This window comes from Eptesicus fuscus, unplaced genomic scaffold, assembly GCF_027574615.1.
Source record: "Eptesicus fuscus isolate TK198812 unplaced genomic scaffold, DD_ASM_mEF_20220401 scaffold_64, whole genome shotgun sequence".
In the NCBI taxonomy this organism is placed as follows: domain Eukaryota; kingdom Metazoa; phylum Chordata; class Mammalia; order Chiroptera; family Vespertilionidae; genus Eptesicus; species Eptesicus fuscus.
This window is the reverse complement of record NW_026557630.1, coordinates 97,106-122,779: the sequence shown is the minus strand read 5'-3', so window position 1 is coordinate 122,779 and position 25,674 is coordinate 97,106. Positions and strand designations below refer to the sequence as shown.

Below are 25,674 nucleotides of genomic sequence, written 5' to 3'. Positions count from 1 at the left end.
TTTATTGTTCCTAGAATTTGGATTCAATAACTGCATCAAGACAATGCTCAATACTATTCAAACCTCACTTAAGGTTCTTAAACTACCTCAGCATTTGTAAATGTAAATTCACATTCCAGTAAAACTGGAAAACTAAAATTTGACATACCAACAAATTTACTCAATATTGATGTAACTACAAAATTTTATGTTAACACATGGCCATTACAAACTAGCTTACAAACACAAAGTTACTCTGCTTACCTGTTTTAACCTATTTAGTATTACACCAACAGACCCCTTTTCCCTTAGCTTTTACCATGAAGAGACAGATGATTCAGTGGGGGGAAAAATCCCACAAAAAACCCTGAAGTTCCCACCCAGAAAAAAATGTTAACAGAACTATCCAATTGTTAAGTATCAGCAGATATGACACTGGAAATAGGTCCTGGGCAATCCTGAAGTCTTTTACCTAAGTAGTATAACAGAAAGTTACAGTGTTGACCAAAAGAACACACAGGTTTCTCATTAAACTTTCTTATTGTAATGGGTCTCAAAATTCTGTGACAGATTTTTGGTCATGTTGTTTCCATTAAAGAGTACTGATTTTAAAAACTAATAATTTAAAAACAGCCACACACAGACACAAAAGAATCAAATGGTCCACAAAACATTCTCCTTTCCTTCTGAAGGTTTTACAATGCATTGTAATCATTAACCTGTCTTGTACTATTACACTTAAATGGCCAATTGAGACAAACAGTTCTGAGACCTTTCTTCCACCACTGATTAAGACTGACTGGGGTGGCAGTTGTTGGGAATAATATTCATTTAGCCTTCTGAGCTTTCTGGGCAGACTTGGTGACTTTGCCAGCTCCAGCTGCCTTTTGTCCCCTTCTTTGATGACACCCATAGCAACTGTCTGCCTCATGTCACGAACAGGGAAATGGCCCAGAGGAGAGTAGTCAGAGAGGCTCTCAACACACACAGGCTTCCCAGGAATCATATCAACGATGGCAGCATCACCAGATTTCAAAAACTTGGGTCCATCTTCCAGCTTTTCCCCAGAATGATGATCAATCTTCTCCTTCAGCTCAGCAAATTTACAAGCAATGGGAGCTGTGTGACAATGCAGCACAGGTGCATATCCAGCACTGACATGGCCTGGGGTTCAGGATAATCACCTGAGCTGCAAAGCCAGCTGCTTCCATTGGTGGATCATTTTTGCTGTCACCAGCCACATTACCACAGCAAACATCTTTGACAGACACGTTCTTGACATTGAAGCTCACATTGTCCCCAAGAAGAGCTTCACTCAAAGCTTCACGGTGCATTTCAAAAGACTTTACTTCAGTTGTAACATTGACTGGAGCAAAGGTGACCACCTGCCGGGTTTGAGAACACCAGTCTCCACTCTGCCCACAGGGGCAGTTCCAATACCACCAGTTTTGTAGACATCCTGGAGGGGCAGACGCAGGGGCTTGTCAGTTGGACTAGTTGGTGGCAGGATGCAACCCAAAGCTTCAATCAGTGTGGTTCCACTGGCATTGCCATCTTTACGGGTGACCTTCCATCCCTTGAACCTAGGCATATTAGCACTTGGCTCCAGCATGTTGTCACCATTCCAACCAGAAATTGGCACAAATGCTACTGTGTCCAGCTTGTAGCCAATTTTCTTAATGTAGGAGCTGACTTCTTTAACAATTTCCTCATATCTTTTCTGGCTGTAGGGTGACTCAATGGAATCCATTTTGTTAACACCAACAATCAGCTGTTTCACACCCAGTGTGTAGGCCAGAAGGGCATGCTCACGGGTCTGCCCATTCTTGGAGATGCCTGCTTCAAATTCACCAGCATCAGCAGCAACAATCAGGACAGTACAGTCAGCCTGCGATGTGCCTGTAATCATGTTTTTGATGAAGTCTCTGTGCCCTGGGGCATCAATGATGGTCACATAATACTTGCTGGTCTCAAATTTCCACAGGGAGATATCAGTGATGATACCTGGCTCCCGTTCAGCTTTCAGTTTATCCAAGACCCAGGCATACTTCATGGAGCCCTTCCCCACATCAGCAGCCTCCTTCTCAAATTTCTCGATGGTTCTTTTGTCGATCCCACCACATTTGTAGACCAGATGGCCAGTAGTGGCAGACTTGCCAGAATCTACGTGTCCAATGACCACGATGTTGATGTTAGTCTTTTTCTTTCCCACTTGGGTTTGAGTTCATGGTGGTTTTCATGACACCTGTGTTCTGGCAGCAAACCCATTGGGAAAAAGCTGATAAAACTTTTTGAGACAGTACCCCGGCTCTGTCAAATGGGGATCATATTCACTCAACAAAATTGTGGTGATTAAAGGGGATCACTAGTCAGGAAAGTTCCTGGCCCTGAGCAGGGTTCCCTGCCCTTTAGGGCACTTTTTCCTACATCTGGGGAATATTGCCACCAAAGATCAGTTCCCAAGCTCGCTGCTCAGATGAGCTAGGGAAGCAAGGGACCAGACCTTTCTAGTAACCTCCTCCAACCACACGCACTCGTGTGGGAGGGAAGCCCTTATGCTCAGCACCTGGGCAGTGGGCTCACTATGCTCTTAGCCCCTTCCAGGCAACTGAGTGCATTTGGAATCAAACCTGCACTGAGCCGCTGGGGGCGGGGAGAGGGTGGGATTTAGTGAGGAGCCACGGGATGGTGCACCAGCCTCAGGCCTGCTCCACTGTGGTGCTTGCTTTAAAACCCTGGCAGGTGCCCAATGGCTAGCAAAATGGCAGATCCTGTGCTAGCCGGTGGTAGGGGCTGGTTGCAGTGCTTGGTTCTGGGTGGAGTTGGTCTTGACTTCCATCATGAGGAGAAGGTTCGGGCTGTGGGGAAGTTGGGGATGCGGGAGGGGGGATGCCCATCCCAGGTGCAGGGCCGGTGGGGCTTCCAGAGGCCCCTCTGGGTTCTGGGCGAGGGTGTCACATTGTCACTTACTAGCCTGTGACTTGGGCCAGGATGGGAATGTGTCTTCTCACCTTTAAGATAAAAGTTACACGCCCTCACTGGTTTGGCTCGGCAGATAGATCATCAGCCTGGGGACTGGTCCTGGGTTCGATTTCGGCAAAGGGCACATGCCCCGGTTGCAGGCTCCATCCCCAGTGCAGGGCATGCAGGAGGCAGCCGATCAATGATTGTCTCCCTTCACTGATGTTTCTCTCTCACTCTCTCTCCCTCTCCCTTCCTCTCTGAAATAAAAACAATATATATATTTCAAAAAGAAGACATGCATAAGGCTAATTTAAAAAGGTGTACTTTAAAAATATATAAATAAATAAAATGAAAGTTACACAATAATTTTGTGTTAAAGTAAGAAGGTCCTCTCCTTGGGGCTCCTCTCCCGATGTTCTGGGCACTTGCTCGGCTCCAAGGAGACATCCCCTGGGTTGCGGGCGGCGGGGTGAGCCAGGCCTCAGCCCCACAAGTCACTCAGGGCACTGCCTGGCTACACTGGAGGGCTCCCCTAGCCTGGAAGAGGCCAGAGCACCATCTCACTCTGACCAGTAGTCCCATCCATTGGCCTCACCTGCTGCTGACTGGCGGCAGCAGCAGGTGTGGCCAATGGATGGACTGCTTGGCCCCAGGATGCCCCAAACTACCTGTGTCTCACCAGGTGCTTCTCACACCCTCTTTTCTTTCTTCCCTGCCTCCCTAGCCCTTGCACTAGGCTGGACAGCCCCCAAAGTGGGCACAGGAAGGCAGGCAGGAGGGATTTGAGCCCCCTACTCTGCCTGCTTCCATTGTAGGCCTCAAGTTTCCCCTTTTCTCACATGGGGCGCTACTCACAAGGAACTAGCCTTGCCCACTCCCACCCCCTGTTCCTCCCCAGATAGGTTCGGGATCCTGTACAAATCTCCATCCTTCCCCATTTTAGTGTTTTTGTTTTTAACTGGAAGGATAGGAGAATTACAGGCCTCATACTGAAAGTTTAAGAAGTAATCCTGCATAGTGGACTAAATTCCAGCTCGTGCATAAAGGACATTCATGACTGGAAAAGGCCTAACCTTGTATTGGGATGACCTATAACAAACCTTCAGTCAGTTTCAATATTAGGTTCCTCTTGTGTGGTTCCTTTAAAACCATTATTTTCCCAATTAATATCTGAATAATTTACTTCTAAATACATTCCACCTTTCTGGAAAAGAATATGTGGCCGTCCTTGATTCCAAGAAAATCTAAGCTGCTTTGTCTGTGAAGTGACCCATTCTTTATCTCACTGCTTCACTAATAAACTCACTTTCACTTAAAAAAAAAAAAGAGAAAATATCGCCCTATCAGATGAACTGGGGCAGATTTAACTAATAAAAATATACAGGTGTCCCCCAAAAATGTATACACACTTTGAATAATTAATTTCAATGGGTTAAATTTGAAAAGAAAGAAACAACAATTGAGGTAGCAGCTGTTAAAGTATGTGTACATTTTTTGGGACATCCTGTATATTGCCCCATAACATGCCCTAACTGGAAGGGAACTGTTTCTGATTTATCTGTCCCTACCATTTGTATAGAAGATTTACTCCAAGGGAGAGTGATTCTTAATTGAGGAGGGTTTAAGATCAGATAAAGTAGCCCCAGTATCTTCAAGGGCCTTAGTCATTTCCTCTTTTACAGTGATTTCAATTTTTTTGAAAGTATTAATAAGGAGAAGGGGAGCCCTAGTTGGTTTGGCTCAGTGGCTAGAGCATTGACCTGGGGACTGAAGGGTCCCAGGTTTGATTCCAATCAAGGGCACATGCCCCGGTTGTTGACTTGATCCCCATTAGGGATCATGCAGGAGGTAGCAGATAAATGATTATCTCTCATCATTGATGTTTTTCCCTCTCTGAAATTAATGAAAATATATTTTTGAAAAAAATAAAGACAAGGAAATAACCTCTCATAGTCCTTGGAGCCACCTTATATTTGCTTCTGTTTATTTTTCTAAATCCTATTTTAGTTTTCTACAATCCTACTTTTTTGTGTTTTTTGTTATTCCTCCCCCAAGGATATTTTTCTATTGATTTTTTTAGGGAGCGTGGAAGAGAGAGGGAAAGACAGAGAGAAATATGAATGTGAGAGAAATATATCAAGTGGTTGCCCCCTGCACCAGTTCCAACCAGGGCTCAGGCCTGGGAGGAGCCTACAACTGAGGTTCATGCCCTTGACCGGAATCAAGCACGAGACCCTTTTGGTCTGCAGGCCAATGCTCTATCCATTGAGCCAAACTGGCTAGGGCTCCATTGATTTTTAGAGCTAGTGAAAGAGCGGTGGGAGAGGGAAAGGAAGAGAAAGAGAGAGAGAGAGAATGGAGAGGAGAGGAGAGGGAGGAAAACATTGATGTGAAAGAGAAAATCAATTGGTTGCCTCCTGTTCACACCCTGACCAAGGCCAGGGATCCAGCCTTCAACCTAGGTATATACTAGGTGTACAGGTTAATAATTCGGATTTTGTAATCAAATAATGCAGATTTTGTAATCAAAGAAAACACGATAATTTCAAGAGAAACCTCAAAAGTGCTTTATTCAAAGTAATGTACATTGCTAGCTACACATTTCCCCCATCTTTCAGGTAATTTGTGGATACTGTCCCAATAGACCTTTTCTTGTTTTGAGGCAGACTATTCAGAGACCAAATTTTCCACTTATTTGTATGTTTTGAAGTATTTCTCAGAAAGTATGTGTGCCATTGATCAGAACAAGTGGTCATCTGAAGGAGCAAGGTCTGCTGAATATGGTGGGTGGGTTAATACTTCCCAGGCAATATCTTTTAACATGTCTTTAACTGGTGTTGAAGTGTGTGTTGGGGCGTCATCATGAAGCAAAATTACTATGCAGTGTCTTCTGCCCATTCTAGTGGTTTTATGATCAAAACGTGGTTCAAATTGATCATTTGTTGTCTGGAGGGATCAGTATTAACTGGTTTTCACCTGGTGTTAGGAGCTCATAATACACCATACTTTCCTGATCCCACCAAATGCAGAGCATTGTCTTCTTTCCAAAGCGATTTGGCCTTGCATTCAATGTTGATGGTTGACCTGGATCAACCCATGATTTTGTGCATTTGGGATCCTCAAAATAAATCCACTTTTCATTGCCAATCATGATTAGATGTAAAAAAGACTTTCTTTGATGCTGTTGAAGCAACATTTTACTGATGACTTTTCGGTTTTCCATTTGTCTTTCGTTCAGTTGATGTGGCACCCATTTTCTTTCTTTTAAAATCTTTCCCATTGCTTGTAAACAATTGGAAATTGTTTGCTGAGCAACGTTTAATTTTTTGCAAGTTGTTTTTGAGTTTGGGACATGCACCTTCATCCAATGATGCTTGTCATTGTTGGTCTTCAAACTTTTTTGGTCGACCTGGATAGTCTTTGTTTTTCACATTGGAATCATCACTTTTAAAGCATTTAAACCAGTGTTCACAAGTATCTTGAGATGGAGCATGATCACCATAAGCTTCCTGAAGTATTCAGCAGCAGTTTTCTTCGAAATAAAGCAATGAATTAAAACTTCCCGCAAATGCTCTTTTTTTTGGCACGAAATTTGAGATTTCTAAGCGTAAAAATATCTATGATGTTAACACCTTCAGAAAATGTGACATATGAAGTTTTGAAGCTTGTTGTCAATACAACAAAATAGCATACATATCAAATTGCATATATATCAACATATATGTAACTCGATCTATTGAAGAAAAAAATCTGCATTATTAACGACTACACCTAGTGCCCTTTACTGGGAATCAAGGGGAACTGAACACGAGGCTCTTTGGTCATTGGTGCAATGCTCTAACCACTGACCAAACCAGCCAGCGCTGTAAAAACTTCTCTTAGTGTGTCAGAGGCAGTGGCTCAGGCAGCTGATTTCTCTTTTGCTTTCCAGTAAGATGCTTGAGGAGGAGTCCACATTATATCTCCAAAAAGCCCTGAGTCACCTTCGGGAAATATGGGAATTAATTGGGATTCCTAAGGACCAGCAGTTACAAAGAATTCAGGATGTACATACACATATCAAGGTGAGTTTAGTGCTGGTATCTTTGCAGGAGGACATGGGTATTAAAATTTTGATATTATTGGTATTTTGGTGTTATTTGTTGTTTGGTTTTGTTGTTTTTTTCCCCTTAGTTCCAAACCTTTATGGGGCTGTTTTCTCTCTGGTAGGACCTACTGGATAAAATGATTGCTGAAGAGGAAAGTCTGAAAGAAAGGCTCATTAAAAGCATAGGCGACTATCAAAAAGAGTTGGCTGTCTTGTGCAGCGAGTTGCGTGTTGAGCCATTTCAGGTACACAGGGTCTGGGCTCCTGTTTGAGTCTGGTCTTGGGGCTGAGTGGAGGGTTTCTGTGTCAGGGTGGTCCTGGACACGAGAAGTGGGGGAAATGTGCTGCCTAGCCAAACAGTTCCAGCAGTCATTTTTACTGATGTAAAGAGTTGTTCTGTTGAGGGGTGAAGCAATTAATTAATCTTTTTGAGAAATTTTTTTATTAAAGCTGAGGACAGCAAAACAAGGAAGGGCTTAGGATAGAAGAAATAGGAGAGAGTCTTGTTGGAGCTGTTTTGGGAAGTCAGGGAAAAAGGGGCCATGGAGACAGGTTCAAGGGGTTGGCCCGGGACAAGACCTTATGCATTGCTCCCCTGATTGTGAGTCTCCTGGGGACTCTTTTTTTTTTAAAATAAATCTTTATTGTTCAAATTATCACAGGTGTTCCTCTCCCCCCCCCCACACACATAGCTGCCCTCCACCTGATTCCCCCCCACCCCATGTCCTTACCCCCCCGCCACTGTCTTCATCCATAGGTATAAGCTTTTTGTCAAATCTCTTCCTGCACCCCTCAGACCCCCTTCCCCCTGATAATTGTCTGTACCCTCCATTTCTATGTCCCTAATTCTATTATATTCACCAGCCCATTCTGTTCTTCAGATTTTTTATTCAATTGATTTTTAGATTCACTTGTTGGTAGGTATGTATTTGATGTCTTTTTGTTGTTCATAATTTTTACCTTTACATTTTTTTTCTTCTTCCTCTTAAAAAATACCCTTCAGCATTTCATGTAATCCTGGTTTGGTGGTGATGAACTCCTTTAGCTTTTTCTTGTCTGTGAAGCTCTTCGTCTGACCTTCAATTCTGAATTATAGCTTTGCTGGGTAGAGTAATCTTGGTTGTAGGTTCTTGCTGTTCATCACTTTGAATATTTCTTGCCACTCCCATCTGGCCTGCAAAGTTTCTGTTGAGAAATCAGCTGACAGTTGTATGGATACTCCCTTGTGGGTAACTAACTATTTTTCTCTTGCTTCTTTCAATATTCTCTCTTTGTCTTTTGCCCTTGGCATTTTAATTATGTTGGTGTGGTCCTCTTTGGATTCTTCTTGTTTGGGGTTCTGTGTGCTTCCTGAACTTGTAAGTCTATTTCTTTCACCAGGTAGGGAAAGTTTTCAGTCATTATTTCTTCAAATAGGTTTTCAGTATCTTGCTCTCTCTCTTCTTCTGGCACCCCAAAAATTCAGATGTTGGTACCCTTGAAGCCGTCCCAGAGGCTCCTTACGCTATCTTCACACTTTTGGATTCTTCTTTCTTTCTGCCTCTCTGGTTGGGTGTTTTTTGCTTCCTCATAGTTTAGATCTTTGGTTTGACTCTTCGGGTACAGTTGAGTCTACAGTTGAGTTTCTGTATATTCTTTATTTCAGACAATGTATGCATAATTTCTGACTGGTCCTTTTCCATTTTTTTTGGTATTCTCATTAAGGTCCTTGAAGGTCTCTTCAAGTTTCTCAGTGGTTTTTAGAAGATTCTTGAGTAACCTTATAAATGTGGTTCTGAACACTGTGTCATCCATTAGTTTACTTTCCTCTATCTCTTCTATTTGTGACATACTTTGGTGTCTCCACATTTTGGCTGCCTCCCCGTGTTGATGGAGTGGCTTTGTGTGGTCAGTGACCTATAGGGGCTGGTAGCTCAGCTTCCCCAATCACCCTAGGTGGTCACTCTTGGTACACCCCTTTGTAGGCTGAGTGGAAAGTCTTGGTGTAGTTAAAATCCTTTATTGCTGTTGGTACACTGGGAGAAATTGACCTCCAGGCCAATCGGCTATGTGGACCTGCTGTGTCTATAATGGAAGCACTGCTGCACTGGAGACACGCCTGTGGTACAGGGCTTGTTTGAGTGGGGCTTTGGTGCTCACTGAGTTCGCCTCCCGAATGTGTCACTTATGGATGTGAGGAGTTGAAATCTGGTGCCTCACACTGACCACTAGGTGCATTGGCTTCTGATCTCCAATGGGGTGCAGTTCGGCTGCTGTCTGAGGCTACCCTGCAGGAGCTATAGCTAGAACAGTGGCCCTCTCCTCCCTGCTTGGAGCTTGGAGGCCTTAGAGCTTTCTGTATTGGGTTGCAAGTTTACTAGTTTAAACTGCAATAGAGAAGGCCATTAATATGCAAAAGCTGCTGCTAGAAGCTTGGGTGTGTTTGTAGATTGTGTGGGGTGGAGTCTCAGGGCGTCACTAGGCTAGGGCGTGGCAAACAGCAATGCCTGGCAGTGAGCCACCTCCAACCATGTCCCTGCAACCAAGTCCCCACAGTCTCACGCTCCTGGGGACTCTTAGAGTTTTAGAGATGCCGCTGAGGGACAGAGGCGTGGGCATGCTCCCGGGAGGGACAGCTTGCCAGAGGTGAATCAGCTAATGAGTGTCACAGTGCTTTAGTCTAAAACACTCCCTCTTGCTATCAGACTGTGAGGCATATACTACAACTTTTTTTATTTTTAACTATCAGGAAAAGTTAGGCAGAGATGATACTGTGCCATGAACTGATTTATTTGTAAGTTGTCCCACTCTTTTGTTGTCCTACTCTTCCTTTGAGGACATTCACTTGGAACTTGTAACAATGGTATATCCTCTTCTACAGCAGGAAGGAGAGCCAATGACCATCTTTCAGCAAGAACTAGACTTGCGCACTAAGGTGGAGCTGAGGCGCAAACAGAAAGAAGAGAGGAAACGTGAATTGAAACTACTTATGGAACAAGATCAAGAACTGTGTGAAGTGCTTGGCATGCCACAGTATGACATTGACAGCGACTCCGTTCCCAGCCTGGAAGAGCTAAACCAGTTCAGACAACATTTGGAAACTTTGAGGGAAACAAAGGTATACTCCTTGCCTCCATACTTCCTAAAAGTCAGTTTGACTTTCCTGTGGGTGTCTTCTAATCATTTGATTTTACAGGCATCTCGGCGTGAGGAGTTTGTCAACATAAAAAGACAGATCATACTCTGTATGGAAGAATTAGATCACACACCGGATACAAGCTTTGAAAGAGATGTGGTGTGTGAAGATGAAGATGCCTTTTGTTTGTCTTTGGAAAATATTGCAGCACTACACAAGTTACTACAGCAGGTAATGTCTATTCGGAATATGACCTGGGATCTCATCTTCATAGTATCCAGCAATTTGAAAAAAAGGGACAGTTTTTTTCTCTGCATTGTTTTTTAGGGCCCAATGTAGGTTAAGAGAATGAGGGAGGATGAAGATATTATATGATATACAACCATGATTTTTTAAAACCAAAACTTAATTTACATGTAGCTCTAAGAACATGAAATTGAAATGTTGAATGAAATAATAGTCATTGAATTCGTGTTTAATTGAAAAAAAAATAATCTTTATTGTTGAGATTATTATAGATGTCCCTCTTTTTTTCCCCCTATTACCATCCTCCACCGGAAAAAAAAAATTTATTTCAAAATGGGAATCCTAATTCTTGGGGTCTGAGATCCTGCTGTAAATGACAGACACAGTTTGTGTTCAGAAGTCATGAAAACACACCTCTTCGCAGTCTTATGACAGTACTTACTCTGCATCGGGTCCAGATACTTCTTTGTGGGAAGCCAGAGGGCTAGCCTCTGCTGCTGCCTTTGCCATAACCACTGTCTTCCCTTGCCACAGCTGGAAGTGCGTAAATCACAAAACGAGGAAATGTGTGAGGGGCTGCGTGCTCAGATCCGGAAGCTCTGGGACAGACTGCAAATACCAGACGAAGAGAGAGAAGCTGTTGTGGCCATGGTTATGATTGGGTCGAAGGCCGAAGTTCAGAAAGCGGTAGGAAACCCATAGGATGCTGGGTCTGTAGTCTCTACAGGCATTTTTATGTCTGATCTCATGACTATACCAACTTCTGCCTTGATCAAGTCGTTTTTTGTTGTTGTGAATCCTCACCCAAGGATATTTTCTCCATTGATTTTTAGAGAGAGTAGAGGGGAGGAAGCGAAACATTGATGTGATAGAGACACATGAATTAGTTGCCTTCCACATGCACTCTGACAGACTAGGGATCAAACCAGCAACCCAGGTACCTGCCCTTGACCAGGAGTCAAATCTGAGACCCTTCGGTGCACAGACTAATGCTCTAACCTAAACACAATAGCCAGGGCGAGCAAGTCTATTTTAAAGCTAGCATCAGAAAAAGGTGGCAGTAACCCACTTATCTTTCCTGTACCTTTCTTAGTTTTCTGGCTCCTTTGATAGCATTGTTAAAATGTCGATTTACCTCTGATTTTGTGCTATAATTTTATTTTAAAAAAGGAAATTTTTAAAATATATTTTATTGATTTTTTACAGAGAGGATGTGAGAGGGAGAGCAAGAGTTAGAAACATGGATGAGAGAGAAATATCAATCACCTACCTCCTGCACAATCCCACCAGGGATGTGCCCACAACCAATGTACATACATGCCCTTGACCAAATCGAACCTGGGAACCTTGAGTCCGCAGGCCAACACTCTATCCACTGAGCCAAACTGGTTAGGCAAGAAGGGGAAATTTTTGCCCTAACCAGTTTGTCCCAGTAGATAGAGTATTGGCCTGTGAATCAAAGAGTCCCAGTTTGATTGTGGTCAAGGGCATGTACCTTGGTTGCAGGCTCCTCCCCGACCCAGGTCCTCATGGGGCTCAGGCAGGAGACAACCAATCTATGTTTTTCTCTCATATCGATGTTTCTGTCTTCCCTTCACTCTCCCTAAAAAAAAAAAAAGGTAAAATATCCTTGGCCCTAGCTGGTTTGGCTCTTTGGATAGAGGGTTGGCCTGCGGACTGAAGGGTCCCCAGGTTCAATTCAGGTCAAGGGCAGATGCCAAGGTTGAGGGCTTGATCCAAGGTTGCAGGCTGGATCTCCAGTAGGGGGTGTGTAGGAGGCAGCTAGTCAACAATTCTCTCTCATCATTGATGTTTCTGTCTCTCTTTTCCTCTCCCTTCCTCTCTGCAATCAGTAAGAATATATTTTAAAAACATATCCTTGTGTGAGAAATAACAAAAATAAATTAATAAAAATGGAAAATTTTTGCAAAGCTCTGTGAATGTAAAAGTATAACAAAAATCTTTACCTGATATCTATATTTCAGTTGCAATTAGAAGTGGATCGCTTGGAGGAACTGAAAATGCAAAACATAAAGAAATTGATTGAGGCGACACGAGTGGAGCTGGCTAAGTGCTGGGACCAGTGTTTGTACAGCCAGAAGCAGAGACAAGCTTTTGCTGCTTACTGGGATGGTTAGTACAGGAGCGCTGGCCTTTATGTGGCTGCACTTGTAAAGATGTGCAGATGTTCACCAGAAAGTGTTTCCTCTGCGGAACAGATAAAACTGCCTTTTCAAGCCTTTCACCATGAGTTGCCATTCCTGTACCAGTGAGCATTTGCAGGTGTTACTGGGAAATAAGGGATGTCTTGATTTCTGAAACAGCTTATCACTGTAGCCTATAGTTGTGAAGCTCAAGTTTATCAGTGCTTGCTCACTCTATGCCAGGTGCAATGGCAAACTCTTAACAATAATATCTCAATCTCATGTCAAGATATGAGGACACAAGGTGAATAAATGTTGAGCAACTTGAACCAGAGGCACAGCGGGTAAAGGGCAAAGCTCATATTTAAGGCCACAGAGTCTGACCCCAGAGCCCAGCAGAATTCTAGTCTGACCTGAACTGAGTATAAAGATGAGGTTATCTGCTGAATTCCACATTGAGGACATTTTCTGTGACCCAACACACTCCCAAGCAGGGTAGAAACAAAGGATAGGAAGAAAGCTAAGAGAAGGTGAGAGATGACACAGAGGTTTGTGATCTTAGTTATTTTAGTCCACACTTTAGATCCTTACTCCCTAGTCCCTCCAGGCTGATGGTGACAAACCAGATTTTTATTATCCACAATGTATACTTATTCATGTAATGTTTTTACTATCGTGAAGAAAAATCTATTTCCAGTTTAGGGAATGAGGGGTTAGAAAGTAAGATGCTAACCACTAGAGGAATTTTTTAAACTCCTGGGCTTCTAACTTGCAGAGAACTACACAGCAAGTCTGCTCCAGGTCCATGATGATGAGGTTTTGCGGTTAAAAAACTACTATGAGGTTCGCAAAGAACTCTTTGAAGGCGTGCAGAAGTGGGAAGAAACTTGGAGGCTTTTCTTGGAGTTTGAGGTACTGCCCTCACTTTCCTCTGTTTTCCTTAGAGGACAATGAAGTATTAAGAAAGAATGCCCTTTCCCTGGCCATTTTGCTCAGTGGATAGAGCGTCAGCCTGCGGACTAAAGGGTCCCGAGTTCAGTTGTGGTCAAGGGCACTTACCTCTCAATCCGTGCAGGAAATTCCTGGTCCTGGTGAGGGAGCATCAGGGAGACAACCAGTTGATGTGAGAGAGACATCTATCGATGGTTTCTCTCTGCCTCTCCCCCTCCCTTCCCCAATCTCTAAAAATGGAACAATATCCTTGGGTGAGGATTAAAAAAAAAAAAAAAAGGAGGAAAGAAAGCATGTGCTTTATAGAGCCAGTCTCCTTTTCTCTTTACTGAGTTTCTAATACCAGTGTCTTCATCACTGAGTCTCTAGCTTACTACTGACCCATCTGTATTTGTGAGGCTCATGTACAGGAACATCCTACCTTATAATAGAGAAACATGCAAATTGACCGCACCTCCGCTATGCCCATGATTGGGCCTGCGAGAGGCTGGGGGCGGGACTCCGGGTGGCCTATCTGGCCGTTGAGAAAACCAGGAGGGCGGTGCCAAATCCTCTTAGTTCCGGGGGTCCTGGGGAGCGATGGCAACCCTAGAGGGGCGTGGCCGGGCCAGCCAGCTGCTCCCAGGGTCCCGGGGGGGGTGAGGCCGGCCACAGCCAGAAGCCTCCCGGGGGTCCCGGGGCGGATCGCGACCCGGGGGGGCGAGGCCGGCCACAGCCAGAAGCCTCCCGGAGGTCCCGGGGCAGATCGCCACGGGGGGGGCGTGGCCGGCCACAGCCAGAAGCCTCCCGCGGGGCGGGGGCGGGGGGGTGTGGCCCGGCCCAGCCAGCCGCTCCAGGGGCGGGGTCCCCGGGCCATCGCCACCCTGGCCTAAATGGCTGGTGCTTAGAGGGATCAATGGGGCCAGTGGAAGGAGCAGGTGGTAGTTGACCACCGAGGCCATCTGCAGCAGCCGGATGCAGAGCTGGGGTCTATGTTCTCCAGGTGGGGCCCGTGTCGCACCCATAGCAGCCGAGTGGGCATGCTGGCATAGTAGTCCCAGCATGAGGCCAGCTTCCCAAGCCAGGCTGCGGAGGGAGGGAGGGCCTCTGGGCTGGGAGCACTCCCCCACCCCAGTGGACAGGGCACAGAGAGCGAGCAGCAGAGAGCTACTAGCGATGGTGGGTGTGGTGGCCTGGCTTCCAAGAGGCTAACTTCAGCTGCTGTGGCCTGCGCTGAGGTGGCTGGTGGTGGGGGCAACTGCGGGGGTGCATCCGAGGCTGGGGCACTGGGAGACGTGGGACTGCAGCCCAGAAAGCGAGGCTCTGGAGGACCTGGTCACCGACCCCTGGCATTGAAGCCGCCTCCTACAAGATGTATCCTAGCCTAGGTGTGTGGGAAGCAGATTCAGGAACCTCTCCCTTTGCGGCGCCAGAGCCCAGGCCTGCCAGCGCCCCAGAGGAGACCCCCGCCAGGATCGGGGGCTTTACCAGTCTCTAAACCAGGGTGGCCATTAGCCCAGGCCTGCCAGCACCCCAGAGGAGACCCCCACCAGGATCGGGGGCGTGACCGGCCTCCAAACCACCAGTGACCCTAACCCAGGCCTGCCAGCGCCCCAGAGGAGATCCCCACCAGGATCGGGGGCGTGACCAGCCTCTAAACCGCCCGCAGCCCTAGCCCAGGCCTGCCAGCACCCCAGAGGAGACCCCTGCCAGGATTGGGGTCATGGCCAGCCTTCAAACTGTGGCGGCCCCTAGCCCAAGGAGGCCTCCTGGCCGAGGACGCCTGAGTCTGTTCTTGACCTAGGGCCGGGCTCTCCCCGCAAGGGACTCAGAAGCCACCAGAGTCTAACTGCCAGTCTCTGGGAGTGCATCCACTGTCCACCAAAAAGTAGGGCCATCAAACCATTCAGTCTCAGTGCAGGCACAGGTCCGTGGCTGACGGGGTGGAGGCCAGACCAAAACAAAACAGCAGAAACACCCTGCCCACCTGGGCGGGTACTGCTGTAGTCCACGTGGCCTGGGCAGTGTAGAAAGTGCTACCTTCTCCCAGGTCCTGTGGCACCTCCGCCTGGCACCTCCGCCTCGCTCACCCTCAAGCCCCCCTGAGTCCTGACAGCAAAGTGTGTGGGGCATTCTGCAGGAGTTGTGCTGTTCTGGGTGCTTTTGCCCAAAGACACACTTTGGGATGAATTCAGAGCCACATCTCATTTCCCATGAGACTGGAAGAACCATGTAAAAGGATTTTGACAAAAGCTTTCCACATCTCTGTTTATTCTTTTGAATCCATAAAACGCCTTAAAAAAAGCATCCGGGCCACCTAAGAAAGAATGCACTTTCTGGCCAGAGCACGCAGGATTCTTTTGCCCAACAGGTTAAAGGGAGCAGAGCTGGCACAGTGGGAATGGCCCTGGTGCCCTAATAGGAGACCGGGGGAATGGGGTTGCCGAAATTCCATAAGCCTCTTGCCACCTTCTCCTTTGCAAACCACACCATCCAGATCCACCAGGACTGGAGGCAACTGGGAATCACAGCCGTGATTTGGGACATGGTGAGCAAATCTTGAGGGGCCTCTGAAAACATCTGCAATTGATTATAAGACTGGTCTTTATTTAAAAAGAAAGAAAAGAACAGCTTTGTTGAGATATAACCCATATACTGTACATGTCACCTAAAGTGTACAATGAACTGGCTTTTTAAAGTAAATTCAGAGTGGTACAACCATCACCATGCTCAATTTTTAAATATCTTCATGACCCATCCCCTCCAAAAAAAACTTCTACCCATTGGAATCACTTTCCTGATCATCTTCCCCAAAATAGATTGCACTTTAAAGGTGGGTAAAGGAAAGTTGAGGGAAGTTAAAACACTGCACAAAGGATATTGTAAGATGACAAAGCCCAAAGTGAAGATCATGTGTTTTCTTTAAAAAATATATATTTTTAAAATTTCAGAAAGGGAGAGGGAGAGAGAGATAGAAACATCAATGATAAGAATCACTGATCAGCCGAAACCGGTTTGGCTCAGTGGATAGAGCGTCGGTCTGCGGACTGGAAGGTCCCAGGTTCGATTCCGGTTAAGGGCATGTACATTGATTGTGGGCACATATTCCGGTGTGGGGTGTGCAGGAAGCAGCTGGTCGATGTTTCTCTCTCATCGATGTTTCTAGCTCTCTATCCCTCTCCCTTCCTCTCTGTGAAAAATCAATAAAATATATTAAAAAAAAAAAAAAGAATCACTGATCAGCTGCCGCCCACAGGCCCCCTACTGGGGATTGAGCCCGAAACCCAGGCATGTGTGCCCTGATCAGAATCAAACCTGGACTCTTCAGTCCACAGGCCGATGCTCTCTCCATTAAGCCAAACTGACCAGGGCCATGTGTTTTCTTCAAGTTCTGCGTGGTTGTAATGGTCCCCAAATCTATACTAATAAAAGGGTAATATGCTAATTAGAGTGGTTGTCTTCCGGACATCTTTCCAGAGAAAGCCATAGTGCTACAAAGGCCAAGGCTCAGGCAGCCATAACCAGCTGCAGTGGCAGCAGCATTGGGGTTATGGGGGTGGTGCCTCCAGAGGGAGGCCAGACTGGGGGCCAAGGCACAGGCAGTTTGGGGTGATCAGGCTGATAGGGGAGGGCAAGGTAGGGGCAATCAGGCTGGCAGGAGATCAAGGTAGGGGCGAGCAGGCAGGCAGGCAGCCAGTGGGGTTAGGGACAATCAGGCAGGCAGGCAGGTGAGTGGTTAGGAGCCAGCGGTTCCGGATTGTGAGAGGGATGTCCGACTGCTGGAAGTTGGACATCCCCTCAGGGGTCCCAGATTGAAGAGGGTGCAGATTGGGCTGAGGGGCACCCCCCCACCCCCCCAGTGCACGAATTTTGTGCACCGGGCCTCTAGTATAAGAGAAAAGCCCTGAACAAATGGCTTCATGAATGTAGAAGTTTCTGGCATAAGGGAAGTCCAGAGGGGGCCAGTGCAGGGCAGGTGCGGCAGTTCCACAGTCAGTGGGGTCCCAGGCTTCTCCAGCTCATGGACCTTATCCTCAGGATCAGGTTGGCCCTCGAGCTCCCACCACAGCGCTCAGGCACCATGTGGAGGAAGGGACACAGAAGGCACTGTCCCCACAGCCCCTCTAAGGGCTCTCCCAACATCTCGCATATGCCATGCTGGTGAGGCTGGCGGTCCTGCTGCCACAGAGGAATTCGGTTCTGTTACTGAGGAGAGAGAGAAGAATGGATATTGGGCCAGGAAAGCAATGTTTCCTCTTCCAACTTTTGCTGTTTTCTTAGAAAATTGCCTGGGTGTTAGTGCACATTTGTATGCTGAATTCTGTTTCTTCTGATCGACATAGCACAGGCAGGTTCCCTCAGAGCATTTCAGAGCTTGGGGCTGGGACTAGGAGGAGGCATAGTGGACACAAAATCCAAGCAGCCTTGCTCTCAGGTTCATGCTGACCCTAATGGGTCCTGAAGGGAGTCCTGAGTTCAACCTCACGTTTACAGGTGGGAAATTAGGACCCAGAATTAGGGAGAACTGTGTGAGACCTTACAGCTGGTTAAGGACAGGTTTCCCCATCCTCAGTGACCCCTGACTTCTGTTTGAAAGCAAGAAGGAGGAGGAATAGCTGTCAGTAAAGAGCCAAATAAGTAACCCTTGTTGACATGCAGGTGTTTAAGAAAAAATAAGATACTAACTCCCATCCCTTTTAGGAATTGTTTATAGGCCATCACCGACCAAGCAGGCTGGGAGGGAAATGGAATTTCTTCACAGTTTAGCAAATTGTCAGGATTGCTTCTGTACTTTTCTGATGACCTGTCCCTAACTTTGAGTGTACACATCTAATTTCTATTTCTAAATTATATGCTTATACTACTGCTCTGGTATACTGTATGCATGATAGAATTAAAAAAAACAAACAACACAATCCTAACATACTATACTTTTTTGTTCATTTTGTGAGGGTCATTTCAATGAAAACCAGATTGTCTGTGACCCTTAAACTTGCATATTTAAGCTGCATTGTCTCAGGCTGAAAGAGAGTGGACATGTAGGGGTGCCCACAAGACTCTGAGTGTGGACCTTCCCCTTGTCCCTCCACATAGCTCATTTCCTGTAGGTGATGTAACCTTTTGGCTTCTGAACCAAGTGAGGGAGCCAGTGGCGTGGTGCCTTAATATCGCAGCCTGTCTTTTAGAGGACAAAGGAAGCTCTGGTTTTCCTGCACCAAGTGGATGTGCTCACACCCAGCTCCCCTGCCTTAGGACCCTCTGTTCCTCACTGCTGAGAGGCAGTGGGAATGCAAACCTCACAGACTCCTTAACCCGTTAACTGCCACGCGTTTAAAACAGAAACCATCCCCACACACCACGATATTTTGAATTTAATTTAAAAAGTCAACTTGCAATGAATATTATAAAAGTAAGTACATTACTCCAAATTCGGGTGTTATTGAATATTTTCAGCTGAAAATTATCACAAAAAAGTGATTTTAGAGTTGGTCAGGGCTTCCACTTAGGGAAAAAATGTTTTCTTACAGATGTGTGTGGTGTGTGGGGAAGGTCTGCCACTTGTGTCTACAGACTCTTATGGTGTACAGTGGGTTAATAATGTACATCCAGGTATGACAGCAAGGAGTCCTAGCAGAAGTGATTAGTCTGATTGCCTGTCCCAGGGTTTACTCTGATTAAAATGTATTTTCACAGAGAAAAGCTTCAGGTCCAAGTAGATTTACAAATCGTGGAGCAAATCTTCTAAAAGAGGAAAAGCAGCGAGCCAGGCTCCAAAAAACACTTTCTAAGGTAATAGTGTTAATAGTTTTGGTGCTTGACAACAAAATACCTCACTTTTTGTGGATTCTTTGCTTTGAATCATTTGCCCCAAGCTGTCTTCTCTTTCAAAGGTTAGGCAAGGATAAGTAACACTGGGCCTTACTGGCATAAGCAGCTGTATGTCAAGGTGTATTCGTTTTCTAGCACAGCTATAACACTGTACCACCGACTGGGCGGCCTGAACAAAGACATGTATTTTCTCACAAGTCTGGGGGCTGGAAGTCTGAGGTCAAGGCCTAGGCAGGGCTGTTTTCTTCTGAGACGTGTAGTTGGTTGTCTTCTCCCTGTCTTCACACGTCAAATAAAACCACATTCCTGGAAACTGGAGGTTTGACTTCAACATATGAATAGATTGGGGAGGGGGCACACTTCAGCTGATAACACAGAGCAAGCTCTTTATCTTGAGCAAGTTCTGTGGGCTTAAGTATATTCTCTATTTTAATAATAATAATAGTATTTACTGAATGAAGATCCAGGAATTATTTCAAAGTGCTTTCCATTTTTGCAGATGAAGAAACAGGGCACTGAGAACTTAAGAAACTTGCCCACTTTTCACGGCTCACAGGAGGAAGATCCCAGGCCTGACCCAGTTGGTGCTGACCTCACTGCACACCATCCTCTCACTTTCAGCACCAAAACCAGTGGCAACGCTGGGCCTGTGTATTGGGAACACACCATCCCTCGCCTTTGATTTCAGCTACTCTGACATTTCCCCATGTCAGCTCCCCAGAGTCAGCCTAGTGATGCTCTGGGGAAGGAGTAATCATTTTGGGGGGGAATAATTTCCTTCAGGCTTCACACCAAAGTTTTGAAGTAAATAACACATGCTTGTGTCTGGTCTCAGGTGGAAGAGGAATTGAAGGCCCAGATTGAAATGTGGGAACAGAAACACACAACAGTGTTTTTGATCAATGGGCAGAAATTCACGGAGTATGTGACTGAACAGTGGGAGATGCATCGGTTAGAGAAAGAGCAAGCCAAGCAGGAAAGGGTACGTGGACCCAGTTTGGGAAGAGGGAAGGGTGGCCATGTGAGCAGCCCAGACCTGCTCTCTCCCCGGGATGTGTCACTGTTGCTTCTAACTGTCACACAGCAACTGAAGAATAAGGAGCAGACAGAGACAGACATGCTGCATGGCAGTACTTCCAGACCACCCAAGAAGCAGTGAGGAATGATTCACACCACCCACACCACCCCGGGCAAAGTGCGCAAGGTAAGGAGGCTCCATGGCCCACTAGTGATGAGGGCGTGTGGAGGGCAGGGCCACGCCATCTCTTGCCATGTGTCCTGCAGAGATTGTCCTGCAGGCATGGGGAAGGGTTTTTGGAGACTTTCAGTTGAGTCCATTTGAGATTGGAGCATTATTTCTCTTCTCCTACTCATAATTTACAATATAAAAAACCATTTTAAAAGCACCTGTACCATAATTCCAAGAAGACTACTAAAACTATTTGGTGTTTTTCTTGCTTTTTAAAAAATATATATTTTTTAATTGATTTCAGAGAGGAAGGGAGAGGGAGAGAGAGATAGGAACATCAATGATGAGAGCGAATCATTGATTGGCTGCCTCCTGCATGCCCCACACTGGGGATCAATCCCACAACCTGAGCATGCATCCTGCTGGTTCATAGGTCAATGCTCAACCACTGTGCCACCTTGGTTGGGCTTAAAACAGCTTTTAAAAGTAATGTATGTTTACAAAGTAGAGTTCACATTATATAATTTTGATTTCTGTCTTTTTGCCTATTTTATATTGTTTGTGGAGTTTTCTTCATAAAATCAAACTTTCTTCAAATATATGTTCATTGTTAGCTACTTATTTCTGTCCTCAACATTTTATAAAATTAGCTTCCTATTGTTCAATATTATTATGAAAATAATGTGAACTTCTTAAAACATATAACACTAATATTCAGTTCCAGAGAGGTTTATTTTAATTAAAAGTTTGAGAATCTCTCTGCTAAGAGTACAAAGTGTGCTATCCTTGCTGTCAAATGCTGCCCTCATATGTTTCTTGTTTTTTTAATTTATTATTTTAATTTTAAATATAGATTAATTTTTAATTGATCTAGATAGATAGAGGAAGGGGAAGAAAGAGAAAAACATTGATTTGTGTTCCACTTACTAATGGCATTCATTGGTTGATGTATATCCCCTGACCTGGGATCAAACTGCAGTCTTGGTGTGTTGGGACAACAACACTCTAATTAGCGGAACTACTCAGCCAGGGTTCTATTATTTTTTAATTTGTAATTGCGGTTGGTGTATCCCTGAAACTAATATAATGCTGTACCATCCAGTGACTGAACATTTAAATAACTTAAAAAGTGGTCACCCTGTCAGTCCAGTACCCACCTGGCACCATACCTACTCTTTACAGTATTGACTATGTTCCCTGTGCTGTGCTTTCCCTCCCCAGGACTACTTTGTAATCACCAATTTCTGCTTCTTCATCCCTTCATCTTTCACCCAGCCTTCCAACCCTCTGTAAGTCTGTTTCTGTCCCCATTTATTTTCATTTTTTAAATTATTTTAATAATCTTTATTGTTCAGATTATTGCAGTTGTTCCTCATTTTCCCCCCTAGTTCCCCTCCGCCCGGTTCCAACCCCATCCCTTGCCCTTACCCCACCCCACTGTGCGAATCCATAGGTGTACAATTTTTGTCCAGTCTCTTCCCACAACCTCCAAACCCCTTTCCCCCTGAGAATTGTCAGTCCACTCCCTTTCTATGCCCTTGATTCTATTATATTCACCAGTTTATTCTCTTCATCATATTTTTTATTCATTTGATTTTTAGATTCACTTGTTGATATGTATTTGTTGTTCATAATTTTTATCTTTACCTTTTTCTTCTTCCTCCTCTTCTTGAAGAATACATTTCAGCATTTCATATAATACTGGTTTCTAATTCTTTTTCCCTCTCCCTTCCTCTCTGTAAAAAAATCAATAAAATATATTTAAAAATAATCTAACAATTTTTTTATTACCCTGGCCCTTCTAGATCGTTCGCCTCAAAATTTGCTGCAGTCAAAATCTCCTGGTAGAAGAAGGATAATTCTGTAATCAGCCTCAGAATGTGTCTTTTTTAGTCAGTCAGGATTCCTGTTGGTTCTGATGGCAGTAGTCTTCACTGCTTGCCAGTGTTTGCTGCCACTGAGGCAAAGCTGTTCTGCCCAGGACATGAGAATTGACATGCAACAAAGTCCACTTTCTAACGCATACTACTTGTTGAGCTTTGACAGAAGGATAAAACTGTGAAACTGTCAAACATGAGATATGATTATCTGTCACCAATATATCAGTTGGGGCAAAAATTGATTTAACAGTTCTAAGTATGCTAAACACAGAACTTATTCTTTAAAAATTTGTTTGAATACATTTATTTATTTATTTATTTATTTATTTATTTATTTATTTATTTATTTTAGGGAGACAGAAGGGAAAGGGAGAAAGAGAGACATTGTTCTCTTGCATCTTCCCGGCCACCTACATGTGATGGATACGGGCATGTGCCCTGTTCTGGAATGGAACCAGCGACCTTTCAGTAAATGGGACAATGCCCAATCAACTGAACCATACTGGCCAGTGTAGAGTATATTCATGTGTTATTATTTATTAATTATATTTTTTCATACCATCAAATCTAAACCTACTTTTGATACCTCCTACCCTTTTATAATCTTTCTGTTTTCCTCAGCCCTCAATGCAGTCATTCATAGTCCTTCCTATACAATAGATTAGTTCATATTTTTCATAATTTTATAGGTTCTATAAGGTGTGTTGTTTAACAAATAGTGGTTTTCTTCATGAATCACAGTTATTTAGAGATTCAACACTTATCCTTATGTGAATAGTTACTTTTTGATTGGTGACTAGTATTGTGTTCTATGCATAATGACTTTGCCTATTGATATGTCTATGATTATGGTTATTTCCAGGTGTGGTGTATTATAAATAAACCTTCTGGGAATATTTGTGTTCAGTTATCTCTATTTATGTATATGTTTTACTTATCAAACTGTTGTTGTTGTTGTGTAGGTGAATGTTTCACACTTTAAGATATGCGAAAATGTGACCCAACATGGTCTTTGCTTTTGCCTTCCACAAACCCACATTATAAAATAAAACCAGTTTTATGCAACTCTGTGAGCACATGCAATGGTTAATCTTTTTAATGAGCACCCAGAATTGAGTTTAGTGTAAACTCAGTTTTGTTTTAATTCAATTTACCTAAGAATTTTTTCCTTTATTGATTAATGTATTACAAATCTGTCTTTATCCCACCATTGTTCTCCCACCCCCCAATCCTGCCCTCACTCTCACCCCCCTGTTGTCTGTGTCCATTGCTTATGCTTATATGCATGCATACAAATACTTTGGTTGATCTCTCCCCCTTACCTCCATAGTCCCTTACCTTCCCTCTGAGGTTTGAGCATCTGCCGATGATGCTTCTCTGTCTCTGGATCTGTTTTTATTCATCGGTTTATGTTGTTCATTATAATCCAAAAATGAGTGAGATCATGTGATATTTATCTTTCTCTTACTTACTTATTTCACTTAGCATAATGTTCTCCAGCTCCATCCATTTGCAAATGGTAGGAGTTCCTTCCTTTTTACATCAGCATAGTATTCCATTGTGTAGATGTACCACACCAGTCAGAAAGGATATATGCACTCCTATATTCATAGCAGCACAATTTACAATACCTAAGAATTTTTATGGTAAACAGTTTTTCACACATTTATTTACACTGTCTTTATCTCTTTTGTTAAAAAAAGTCAGCTCATAATCTTTTTCAGATTGTTTAAATAAATTCATTATTTTAACCTGAAGGAGGACTGTGTAGCATCTAAGACATATGTTTGAATTTCATTCATTTCTCAATGACTCAAGTGACTTCTTTGCCATATGGAACCATAAGTTTTTGAATACTGGGAGGAAACTTCTTCTTCATTTTTATCCTATGTTCAACTTACGCCAGCTTGTAGCATATACTTAAACATTTAATCTGCATTTTTTACATTCTCCAGGACCCTTTTGTTTAAGTTTAAGCACTGAATAACACATTCAGTGAAGTCTAGGTTTATAATATTTGTTACTTTTCCTGGTGCAAGTACTCTCATTGTTGTTAGTTGCAAACTACTAAAATGATGGCACTGAAAATAGACATTAAGATATATCAGTAGTACATCATTTTACTTACAACATGCTGATTCAGTAGCAACAAATATGCTCAAGAACTCTCATCGTACCTAATAAAAGAGTAATATGCAAATTGATCGCACCTTCGCTATGCCCAAGCCATGCCCACCAACCAATCAGGGCTAGTATGCAAATTAACCCAACCAAGATGGCGGTTAATTTAAATATCAAGACAGGATGGAAAGAAGCCAAGCGCTGCAGAAGAGAGCAAAGCTGTGGAGAAGCAAGCAGGCAGGGCGGTCAAGAAGGAAGGGAAGCAGGCACGGAGAAGGAAGGGAAGCAGGCAGGGCAGGAGAAGGAAGGGAAGCAGGCAGCAGGGCGGGGAGAAGGAAGGGGAGCAGGCGGGTGGAGGAGAAGGAAGGGAAGCAGATGGAGCAGGGGAGAAGGAAGGGAAGCAGGTGGGGCGGGGAGATGGAAGGGAAGCAGGTGGGGCGGGGAGAAGGAAGAAAAGCAAGTGGCAGGCGGAGAAGGAAGGGAAGCAGGTGGCAGGTGGGGGAGAAGGAAGGGAAGCAGGTGGGGCAGGGGAGAGCGCAGCAGGAAGCCCTATTGCAGGAATCTTCAATGGACCACCAGTAATAATATAAAATTATTGGTAACTGCCCATTTTTAAAACTTTCTTAAAGTTTGATGTAAGTATGTGATTTAAAGTATATATTTTTGAAACATGTGCTTTTGGTGTTTCCATGCATTCCTGCATTGATGAAGCCAAGATCCTTCTGCCATAATCAGTGCTTCATTTGTGGCATATAAAAGAACTGATGCAAAAATACAGCCTGTCTTTGAAATAGCTTACTTGAAATATATCCATGTAAAAAGACACTTATGAAACCTCATGATTCCTATCTTACCTTCCACCACTCTCTGTCATCATGATGGTTTTTGTATCTGTCTATTCATAAATGATTGGGTATTTTATATAAAGTGCTGCATATGTCTTGCCGTGGCAAATAGCTCAGTGGGTTGGAGAATCATCTCAATACACCAAGTTTGCAAGTTCCATCACCAGCTGGGGCAATTACAAGAATCAACTGCTAACAGTATAAAAGTAACAGGGAAAAAACAAACTTCTCTGTGTGTGTCTCTCTCTATCTCCATTTTCCTCTCACTCTAAAACCAATGTATGTGCTTATTAACCCAGTCAGTCCACACACATCTGAACACCAGCACAGCCCAGGGACCATGTG

At 44.3% G+C, this 25,674-nt stretch overlaps 1 protein-coding gene and 1 pseudogene across 1 annotated transcript; one reads left to right on the top strand and one right to left on the bottom strand.

The window, feature by feature from the left end:
- Positions 1 to 782: 782 nt before the first annotated feature.
- LOC114229682 (elongation factor 1-alpha 1-like) lies at positions 783 to 3,959 on the bottom strand (annotated as a pseudogene).
- Positions 3,960 to 6,092: 2,133 nt separating this feature from the next.
- On the top strand, positions 6,093 to 21,776 carry LOC103304604 (protein regulator of cytokinesis 1). The gene is given in 12 exon segments (XM_054713480.1): positions 6,093 to 6,102; positions 6,826 to 7,007; positions 7,153 to 7,275; positions 9,891 to 10,127; positions 10,206 to 10,376; positions 10,926 to 11,078; positions 12,377 to 12,524; positions 13,311 to 13,447; positions 19,160 to 19,255; positions 20,130 to 20,276; positions 20,379 to 20,498; positions 21,705 to 21,776. Coding segments are annotated over 12 exon segments (1,596 nt in total).
- Positions 21,777 to 25,674: the final 3,898 nt, after the last annotated feature.